General features: G+C 34.3%; 2 protein-coding genes and 1 long non-coding RNA gene across 7 annotated transcripts in view; 2 read left to right on the forward strand and 1 right to left on the reverse strand.

Moving 5' to 3' along the window:
- Positions 1-2,739: 2,739 nt before the first annotated feature.
- LOC123899880 (protein TRIGALACTOSYLDIACYLGLYCEROL 1, chloroplastic-like) lies at positions 2,740-4,679 on the reverse strand. 2 transcript variants are annotated; one of them, XM_045951135.1, is made up of 3 exons: positions 4,148-4,679; positions 3,903-4,058; positions 2,740-3,817 (listed from the first exon to the last, which is right to left on the reverse strand). In XM_045951135.1, the coding sequence occupies exons 2-3, from the start codon at positions 3,947-3,949 to the stop codon at positions 2,797-2,799; spliced, it is 1,068 nt and encodes a 355-aa protein (XP_045807091.1). In that variant the 5' UTR covers positions 3,950-4,058; positions 4,148-4,679; the 3' UTR covers positions 2,740-2,796. The 2 variants fall into 2 exon arrangements, with proteins under 2 accessions (XP_045807091.1, XP_045807092.1); XM_045951136.1 differs by lacking the exon at positions 4,148-4,679 and having other exon boundaries at positions 3,903-4,127.
- Positions 4,680-6,040: 1,361 nt separating this feature from the next.
- On the forward strand, positions 6,041-8,759 carry LOC123899883. 4 transcript variants are annotated; one of them, XR_006805757.1, is made up of 8 exons: positions 6,409-6,726; positions 6,952-7,032; positions 7,193-7,316; positions 7,424-7,550; positions 7,622-7,774; positions 8,332-8,392; positions 8,495-8,582; positions 8,703-8,759. It is a non-coding gene; the product is annotated as an uncharacterized LOC123899883 (long non-coding RNA). The 4 variants fall into 4 exon arrangements; XR_006805756.1 differs by lacking the exon at positions 6,409-6,726 and adding an exon at positions 6,041-6,332 and having other exon boundaries at positions 7,424-7,774; XR_006805754.1 differs by having other exon boundaries at positions 6,410-6,726; positions 7,424-7,774.
- Positions 8,760-8,938: 179 nt separating this feature from the next.
- LOC123899881 (calcium-transporting ATPase 8, plasma membrane-type-like) overlaps positions 8,939-10,629 on the forward strand; it is a 1,761-nt gene continuing 70 nt past the window's right edge. The window contains exons 1-5 of the mRNA XM_045951137.1: positions 8,939-9,027; positions 9,302-9,361; positions 9,805-9,969; positions 10,046-10,162; positions 10,425-10,629. The exon at positions 10,425-10,629 is cut by the window's right edge and continues 70 nt beyond it. Of these exons, the coding sequence (XP_045807093.1) occupies positions 9,811-9,969; positions 10,046-10,162; positions 10,425-10,430 (282 nt within the window). The 5' untranslated portion in view covers positions 8,939-9,027; positions 9,302-9,361; positions 9,805-9,810 and the 3' untranslated portion in view covers positions 10,431-10,629. The remainder of the gene's footprint in view (positions 9,028-9,301; positions 9,362-9,804; positions 9,970-10,045; positions 10,163-10,424) is intronic.

Genomic DNA, 10,629 nt, shown 5'->3' on the forward strand with positions numbered 1-10,629 from the left:
GTACCGGTACGGATGAATGCGAGCTGTTTTTACATATTTTTTGCTTTTAGTGTCAGTTTTGTCTGTCACTATAAAGTCAAAATTCTTTTAATCTCAAATAATAAAGAGTAAAATTATTCTAACAAAAAAAACAAAGGGTAAAATTGGAAAAAACATTAATTTGTAGGGGTAGAGGTATAATTGTAGGGGTAGGGAAAAAATTCCTAAAATTTGTACATTAATTAAATTATAAATCTACTAACTTTTTTCTGTAGTTTAAGTTTATTAATCTACATTAATTTTTCACATATATAAATATATTATTATAAATTAAAATTGAAATATGATATCATATATAGTCAAATTCTCTAAAATATCATGTTAAATATCAAAAGGAAGCTTGACATCATTGGTTTATTAGTTCATTAGTAAATTTAAAACTATTTATTTAAATATAATTATTTATTTAAATATGTTCATGTGAAATAAGTTTTTAAACAGATTAATATGTCATGTCAGACTTTCAAAAGACCAGACATAGCCCCTAAACATAAACCTATACGAGGGCACATGCTAGACTAATGCATTAAGTTTTTTGACAAATCAAACTTAACTCGATCTAGCCTATTGTCAACCCTCCCAATAAGCTATCTAACAAGAGAAAACAATAAATTATTTTTTCTATTTTATTTTGGTAGAAAGTAGATTATAATCCAAATATATATATGGGGAACTATTAAGTGAGAAGACTTCTTATGATGAGAGATGAGAGGGTTAAACCACAATCCTTAGATGAAACAAATGCTATTTAATTTTTTATATGTGCACATAGACAATTAGTCTTGTCTCTTTGGTTCCTTCGTCTTTGTAACTCTGTCTTCTCTCTTCCAAGACTCTTCTGCGTGACTGTTGTCGTTGCCAAATAATCACCACTCTTCTTCTCTCTTGTCATGTTGTCCATGCAGCCTAACTTCGAGACTTCTCTTTCTGCGTCATCATCCGTTCTTCTACCGCTATTTTGTCTTCAAACTGATTTCTCAAAGTCAAATTTGAGCTTATTTTTGAGCTTATATAGGCTCCGTTTGACCCGACTTTTTGTTAGTTTTTTATTCTCTTTTTAATCAAAAGTTGGGCCAAAACAAATTTTTAATAAAGCTCTTAACAGTAGAAAGCATATATTTTTCAATGTGCAAAATTGAATTAAATGAGCTTCTAGTAAAAGAGGTTGAAACCTACTTTTGAAAAAAAATCCGGAGCTTTTTTTGCAATGATCACGCTTCGAATCCTACTGAAGGCCTATGAAGCATGGACACCGACACGAACACCGGACACGACACAGACACTGACACCTCGACACCGATAATAATTTTAAAAAATTACATAATTTAGTGTAATCATAAGTGTCGGTGTCAGTGTCTGACACGGACACAGACACGTGTCCAACACCGACACGCCTAATTTGAGAGGTGTCCGTGCTTCATAGCTGAAGGCTCTTTTTATTATTTTTTCATTTAAATATTATTAGTTGTTATTATCTTTTTTTTAAATTTGTTTTTTTTTTGTACAAATCTTTTTTTAAAAAAATATTTTACCAAACAAATTTTAGATTAAAAATAACTTTGAAGCTAAAAAAAACAACAATTACCAAACAACTTTTGCTCTATTTTTTGAAAGTTCTTATTTTCACTTTTAACTTCCAGTTAGCTTTTGAGACCTAAAAAAGCCAGGTCAAACGGACCCATAATACAACTTATACAAATAAAAACGCTTTTAAGTACTAGGGTTAAATATGTTTTTACTTCCTACATTTTGCGAAATTGTCAACAATGGTCCCTACATTTTAAAAATAGTAAAAAAAAAAACCTATAAAATTTTCCGTTATCGATATTAGTCCAATCTGTCAAAAAATTTCCACGTCACCAACGGAAACCTTTTGTGGCTAAAATGTAGGGACCATTCTTGACAATTTCGCAAAATGAAGGACTAAAATGTTTAAGGTTAAATATGTTATTAGTCCTTGCATTTTGCGAAATTGTCAAGAATGGTCCCTACATTTTAGCCACAAAAGATTTTCGTTAGTGAAGTGGAAAAAACTTGACGGATTGGATTAATCTCGATAACGGAAAATTTTATGGGACTTTTTTTAACCATTTTTAAAATGTATTGGATCATTCTTAACAATTTCGCAAAATATAGGGACTAATAACATATTTAACCATGAGAAAACAACTTATAAAGATACAATTTTTGTAAGTGAAAACTTATGAATTAACATAAAAGTTTATTTATTTGCATATCCTATTTTCACAAGGTTAAAATAATTCAAATCCAAACGGGTTCATATTCAATATAATTACACATTGATGAAAAATTGATATTTGATAGTATTCATCGAGATAAATCTAACAAGATTTCATATGCTAATATTTTTCTATATACATTAGTAAAAAAATACGGTTAAAGTAGTTTGAATGAATAGTACACACGGTAAAATTGCAACAATTATTTTAGATCGGAGGGAGTATTTCATTAAAATACTGTATGGATGTAAAATCCTCTTAACGAGTGCTATGCAAATTATTAACAGATTTTTACATATAAAATGAACAAATATTTTATAAAAATACTACGTTAACACATAATCATACCAAATGGGGACCGATTCTTGTTTATTTATTCAAGGGAAACAAATTATGGAAAAGAACCTGACTTGTACAACAAAAGCAAAGGTATATAAAAAAAAATAAAAAAATAAAAAAATCATACCAAATTCATTTTGTACATATGCGCAAAAACTACATACACATAATCAGTTGCTTAAATGCAATTCTTTAGCTGATCTCCAGCTCCTTGGAAGAAACAACAAGAAAGCGCAAAATCAGCAATGAAGATACCAACAAGAGAAATAACAACAGCTGAAGTTGTTGATTCTCCAACACCTTTAGCACCTCCCATAGTTGTAACTCCCCAAGCACAGCTCACAATAGATATAATACCACCAAAAACTCCTGACTTGATCATTGCACTAATAATATCCCATGCTCTGAGCGATCGCTGAGCCGAATCCAAAATAATGTTAATGCTAATTCCATAAACACCATCAGCGAGTAGGGCGCTAGACGCCAGCCCTAATGTAAAACATAACAAGGTCAAAAGAGGTAAAGCAATACAAGAAGCAATCACTCTCGGTGTCACTAGATAATCAACAGGGTCTGATCCAAGAACTCGCAATGTGTCGATTTGTTCAGAAACCTGCATAGTTCCTAATTCTGCTGCAAAAGCACTTCCAATGCGTCCTGCGACGACTATCGCTGTAACCACAGGACTTAGCTCCCTAGAGAATGCTAAAGCTAAAACACCACCTACTGATCTATTCAACCCTAACCTAGTGAACTCTCTCACAAATTGTATTGTGAATGCCATGCCAACAAAGGCTGAGGTTAAAAGACATACTCCGACCGACTTTGGACCAACTCTCTCTAGTTGTTGAAGAGTATTCCTCCAATGAACCTTTCCCTTTAAAATCTTCATAATCACCTGCCCTGCTAGGATTAAAACTGATAATCCCCTCCATAGGTACCTTGGTGGTGACCAATTGCTGAGAAACATTGGTGATATAACATTAGGAACATGGTTTGTGTTCATTTCATCATCCATTGTAGAAGCAGTTGGGTGGCCATCATTTGTGTTAGGAAGTACAAACAATCGCTTTTGATTAATGGTGACGGGCGAGTTATAAATACAAGGCCTCCTATTGAATTCGCATTTTGAATCGAATTGAGAGATATATGGTGCACGAATCTTCACCAAACTACTCTTTGCATTTGTACTTAAGTTTCTGCAATATGGTTACAATCAATTAAATATTGCTAAAGAAAACCGACGTTATAAAACTGAGGAAGAAAAAAAAAAGGAGAATCAACCTGTAAGAGAAGCAGAATACATGATGGCTATAAAATGCTGTTTGCATGGTCAGATCCTTGACTTACAGACTCTGATTGAATTTAAGGGGTAATCCAATTTAATACATTAAGGAAATCCACAAAGCGTGATAGACTGAAGTATCAAAGCTCTACAATCTGTGTGTCACAATTTCAAAATCTTGATAAACAAATGAGAACAGACTAAATAAACATATCATAAAATAAAAAGAAAGTAGAAAGATTACACTATGGCTCCCATATTTGGGTCTGTGGCAGTTTCATGGGATTTTCTACTTCTGACATGCAGATAGACTAGACAACCTTTCTCTACATTCCTAACTAATTCATTTCTCTGTTTTGGACAACAACTTATCATCCCTCGTTGTAGCACTCTTCACTAATAAGTGTTCTTTTTCCATTGAAAAAAAAAACCAGGTGGGTCGTAGACTAAGCCTATGTTTTGTTCAACGTCTAGACCTCCCAAAATCACATTTGGATTAATGTGATTTGACTACAAATTTGTTACATTTAGCTTCCAGCCTCAAAATTGATTTCATATCCAAAATCAATTCTACCTAAAAGGTAATATTTCTAGCCTCTACAATACCATAGACTCAATTCTCAAAATTATTAAAAGTGGACGACATAATTAAGGACATATATATAAACACACAAAAAAAATTATTCAAACATGAATTTATAAAAATCACTTCATTTCGTGAAGGTATCCAAACTTTATGTGCAACCCACATTCAACCAAAATCAATTTTATATAATCAATCCAATGAAAATCAACTTTTGTCACAGCAGAACCAAGCCAAATTTCATAAAGGAAAGGCTTTTCATTAAAATGGTATGAATATATAGGATTGGTGTGACAAGGTACCCAAAGGGTACCAAATTGAGAGGCAACCAAAACTGTAAAAAATTTAGGAGATGGCATTAGTTTTCATTTAATGAAAATAAAGGGAAATGCTTAAAGACTTTGCAAACTGGTCTAGAAAATAGATCTGGTTTGGGAGTTTAAGAAAAAGTGAAAACTAATTATTTAAGGCAAATGCTAACGAGTGTCCCCGGGGCACTCTTTAGCAAGACCCATTAAATTTGTAACCTAAAGATAGTTACCCTAAAGCTAATTGTGTGAACTAATTACTAACATTGACAATGTTAATTTTATTTTAAGGCTGAAAGGGTTAAGTTAAGTAGTGACTCTAATCAGTAATCACAAAGGTAAAGCACTAATTAATAGGAATAAAATGTAGTCTATGTGATCCGACTCCTCCAAAGTGAGCAACACACTTTGGACAATAAAGTGAGTAGTATGTATGGACCACTGATTAACAAATCATGGGGGAATATTGCAAGTATATCATAACAAATCATAATATTTTCATTTTCCTCACTTTAGAGGAGCAAAAGTCTTTAATATCTAAATAGCTATTACAGTATTTCAAAACCCAATAATATTACTGCAAAATACAGACACGGAGACAGAATTAAAAACAAGCATATAAGTTTTAATTTAGAATACAAAAATAGGAGAGAGATGAATTTGACCATCCCAAGAGAAAATGAATGGGAAGGGGGCGTCTTAGCTACCCTTCAGGCTAATTATAAGAATAGGATGACTTACCTTTACTGTAAGGCTTTTTGGAAGCCTGCTCCGAGTAAACTCGCGATTGCGGACAATTCTCTATATTGACTGTCTCGAGGAGGGAATTCCTTAAGACTACCACAGCCTCCGCTGCTGGTTTCCGATCTAATCATGCATGTGATTCTTTCAATCAGCATGCTCTTCTCCGATGTATTCTTTTAGGCGAAGAAGCGGTTTATACAATAGTGGGGTTACTTACCAGAGAGTTTGGGTAATGTGGGTTGGCTTGGATTACTTAGGTGATTCGTGTAACAGCACAGGCCCCACCAACTTAGGTGATCCCGGCACTGCCACCTCACGACCTTCTCCACCCCCCTCTCTGGTGGAGTTTTTGCCTTCCGTGGGAATCGAACCATGTACCCTGGGGTTCAAGTACATGTTCAATCCATTCCCACTACCAATTGAGCTAGTATAGCTTACAAATTGCATACTAAAATTCCTATTAGTATCTAAAATTACAACAGCAAGAAATCATAATCTTATCTTATCTTATTATACTAAAGGCAAGGCTGTTTTGGAAGCCCTAATTCTTTGGTGATTTGAAACCCTAATCCCTTGCCCAATGAACCCTTTACACCTTTGTATATTGGCCAATCATATCTTGACATCTCTAGGTTTCAATCTTCACATTCATTCTAGGTTTAGGTTTATATTCATATACCATCTTACACATGGCTTAATATAATTCTTTGCATGTCTCATGTGGACCCTCCTATAATTGCTGCAAACAACTGGCTGGTTTTGAGATTGCTGGTTTATAGAAACAATTGGCACAAGTAGTTTATGGAAACAATTGTGGTTTTATGATTACTTTCCCAATGTTTTTTCATTTGTCAAATTTTTCTCTCTCTCTTCCCCCCCCCCCCCCCCCCCCCTCCTCTCTCGTACGCTCTCACTCTTTCTCCTCACACTTTCATCTCTCTTTCTCCTCCCCATCTCATCCTTCACCATAACATCCACACCACAGCCTCCACCACCATCTACAAATCAACCACTCGTAAGAGTGAGGGAGTGGCCGAGTGACAGAAGCCGACGGGAGAGAAGTTCTGGCGAGGAGGAGGAGTTCCGGCTGAGAGAGTTCTTGTGGCCGTTTGTGGTGACACGGCGGTGCTTGGCAACGGCGGCAATGAAGCTTCTTGCTCCTTCTTTCCTCTGGTTCGATCTCAAATTGTATGCTCTATTTATTTGTTTTTTTTTCGTTGCTTTTTTTTTTTTTGTTGTTGGTGAGGATGTGGTGGTTATAGTGGATGGTGTTCTCTTCCATCGATCCTCTGTGGTGAAACTAAGTGGAATGTCTGAAAGAGCTTATATTAAATCTATAATTTCCTTTTATAGATTTATTTTTTGATTTATTTAGATTTTCCTGTTTTTTAATTGATGAATTTGGTGTTTTAGGTTGAAGCTAGATGTGAGAGAATTGGCGATTCAATTCGGTTGTGTTCGGATTATACCTTATGTTCGTGACGGTCTTAAGCTGTAAGTTATTGATTTTGTGGTTTTAATAATGTCTGCTACATGTTTGATGAAATGCTATTGAGAAAAAAGACTAAAATGTGTTGCTGAAAACCTAGGATAGATAAATGCAAGTGATTATTTGGATAACATGTCCGAATCGTAATTCTGGATTTGATTACAGGATTATAATGCAAAGCTTTCTGATTTTGGCCTGGCAAGGGATGGTCCGAATGACAACGGAAGCCACGTCTCCACCAGGATAATGGGAACCGAGGGATATGCAGATCCCGAATATGTAGACTCGGGTATTTTCGGCTTGATGTTTCTCATTTTTTTAAATTTTGTTAAGGTATTACTGATTCAACTTAGTAGCCTTACTTACGGTTAATCGCTAAAATCGTTGTTATTGTAGGCCATCTTACTACTAATAGTGATGTCTATAGTTTTGGAGTTGTCCTGCTAGAAATATTAACTGGTGAGTTGGTACTTGACATGACTAAATATGGAAGAGACAACTTGGTCTATAAGAGGCATACAAGGTAGCCACTCTTGCTTTGCAATGCCTATCATTAGAATCCAAGTTCAGGCCTAACATGAATGAAGTTGTTAGAACTTTGGAGAAGCTGCAAGTTCCTAATTTGAATGTAGGCAATCTAAAGCATGCTGATGGACAATCTCCAAACTTGGTAGAACTGACTGTCCTGCAGACAGACCAGGGAATCCACCTTGCATGATTTGCTGGTGATGTTGTCCATGATCACAGGTACCTCTGTAGCTAATATATTCAAAACCAAACTTTTCTTTACATTTCTACATTACATTTCTACATTACATTTCTTTACTTTTCTTTATTGGGGTGCTGTGGTTTCTCCTAATCTATTTTGTAACAGTACATTTGAAGGTCTAGGTTATATTCTGTTTATGTGAGATAAGTCTTGCCAATAAATTTTGCCATCGAATGAAATGAGATAAGATTAGACTTATTAATTCAATGGTGAAAAATATACTTATGCATCCTGCAAAACTATTTTATTTGTGTATGTTAGATAAAACCATTATTTCATGCTTAGCTTTCATGTATACATGATTCTTTCTGGCTATTGATGAAAAACATTGGCCAAGATTTTTTTTCTGTCATCATTATGCGAAACAAACAACATTTAAAATTGATTTGGAATATGATACAAAGTCCGGTGTTTATGGCTGTTGCTTTTTATTTATGTGCAAAGAAACACAAGGTACATTTGTAATAATCTCAATACAAACACATGGCATGTGGTTATATATTGTAATGACATGATTTGTGATTGTTCTTTGCAGCTCAAAGTTGATAAGATTAAGCTAATTGAACTCTGGTACATCTGAAGCTGAATTTTCCAGTGTAAGTGTTTTATATGTACAATGAATATCTAATGTGTGATGATTTTATTAAGCTTGTGAGTGGTGTTCATGAATTTAAATGAATTGTGAATGGGTGCTGCAGGTTTCTACTACTATGAAAGATTTGTGCCATGATGTTTTTGGGGTAGCTAAAGAAAAGAAAGATCCTAAAGAAGTTAAGACCAATAGAGGTATACCATTTTTTTAGCTTTATGTATTGCTTTACAATGTATACTTTATTCAGATTATTTTTTCAGTTCCTGTTTTTGCATTAAGTATGTTCTTTCCTGCTTTTCCTGCTCTTTGTGCAGATTTGCTTGATGTCTTACCAAGCAAAAGAAAAGCTGAGGACGGTAGCTATTTGTCTGATGATGGAGCAGAGGTATAAATGGCTAATAACTCTATGAAACTTGCATAACTAAAGATTATTTTCATTTCGGTTCCTTGTGTTATCTATGGATATAAATTTTGGAAAGGGTTATTTTCTCTTTTGATTTTCAAACAGACATCCTATTCTTGGTAGCAAAGATTGATGTCGGTCGGTGAGTGACGATGGTGGATTAAGACACCCCGGCTGCATTTCTACCAGATGACTGCCAATTGGATGCTCATCGTACAATTGCATATATTGAAAAGGTTTGCATTCTTGGTCCATTTTTCTTTGCATATCTTTTACCTTTACTAATGTCATGCCGCTGTTATATGACTGCAGACATATAATAATGATTTCATTAAAAATATTCAATTTCTACCTATAATTTATGAAGGAGTTGTCTATCTGTACATTTCTCACACAAAGAAATGTTGAAAATTATAGTTTCTTTCTGACACCATGTCTCTGGAATATGCTTCCACCGGTTAAATTTACATGGCTTTTGAATATTTTTTTTAATAGTGTGTTAAAATACAGGACCCTTGCCGACCTGGTGTCAAGGATTCAGTACAGCTTTGCCAAAAAGCCGGGGTTAAGGTATTATAAATCTCTGGTTTTGAATGTTTTTTAGTGTCCCAAAAGGCTCTTATTGTTGAATGAACATGTTTAGTTTTTTCATTTCGAAGTGTCATCGTTGTCATGATGCTGGTGCAGTGATAGTAGACAATATGCAAGTTATGTTAAAATTGTGAAACGTACAACATGACTTGCATACTAATATAACTCTAGCCACTTAAATTGAAAACTGTCAATTTTGGGTATTTGTGAGGACATTGCTCCTGTGGACCATCATTTGATGGACTGTGTCAACATATGCATTGTATTTTCTTTCTAATTTGACCCCAAAGATTTTAAGGATCCAAATTCATATTATTAAACTCATTTGGTTTTCAATGGCTTGCAAATTGATCATCTGAAATTTCCTTATGCATTTTTTATATATAATTTTTTGATTTCACCGTTTGGATTTCTGATCCCAGGTAAAGATGGTCACGGGTGACAATGTGAAAACTGCAAAGGCAATTGCTGTGGAATGTGGAATACTTAGTTCACTTGCTGATGCTATTGAGAGAACTGTCATTGAAGGCAAAACATTTCGAGCCTTGTCAGATTCAGAAAGAGAAGAAATTGCGGACTCAATATCGGTAGAGTCTAGCTACTATGGCATCCTTATTTTTGTGCTCTTAGTGATATACATTATTAATGAATATTGTCTATTAGGTTATGGGAAGGTCATCTCCCAATGACAAACTATTGTTAGTACAAGCATTAAGGAGGAAGGGTCATGTTGTGGCTGTTACTGGGGATGGAACGAATGATGCTCCTGCACTTCACAAGGTTTGTGTAACTTATTATTCTGGCCTTTTATTTGTTTGTTATCTCTATTTATAGTACACATTACAATGATAATCAAAACCAAAATGATACATAACGAGTATATGTGACTTCTCTTTCTATCTTAGAATGGAAACACATTACATTGTTTTTTTTTTCTTTCCAAATTTCAAGTTGGACTATATTGTTAAATGTAAAATCAGATTCCTATGCTTCATGTTTGTATTGATTTTGCTTGATTTTCTCCCGTATTGTTTACTTCCAGGGATGAAACTTAAACTCTCATTCAGTCATCCAAATTCATTATAGAAGAAGGCCATATATTTTCAAGGAGGGACGTTTAAGTCAAACCAGTTCTCTAAGCTAGCATTTGAAAATAAATTATCAGTTGAGGAGAATTCTATTATCCGACTAATTTGTAATTTGGAGATAGTTTGTATCAGAAAATCGATTACTTATTTGTACATTTC

Source organism: Trifolium pratense, linkage group LG7 (genome assembly GCF_020283565.1).
Source record: "Trifolium pratense cultivar HEN17-A07 linkage group LG7, ARS_RC_1.1, whole genome shotgun sequence".
NCBI lineage: Eukaryota > Viridiplantae > Streptophyta > Magnoliopsida > Fabales > Fabaceae > Trifolium > Trifolium pratense.

Excerpts from the sequence above, each read along its gene's own strand:
- LOC123899880 (XM_045951135.1), bottom strand. The coding sequence starts at position 3,949 with ATGCAAACAGCATTTTATAGCCATCATGTATTCTGCTTCTCTTACAG. Across the intron at positions 3,818-3,902 it reads GTATTCTGCTTCTCTTACAG|AAACTTAAGTACAAATGCAA; the intron begins GTTGATTCTCCT and ends ACCATATTGCAG.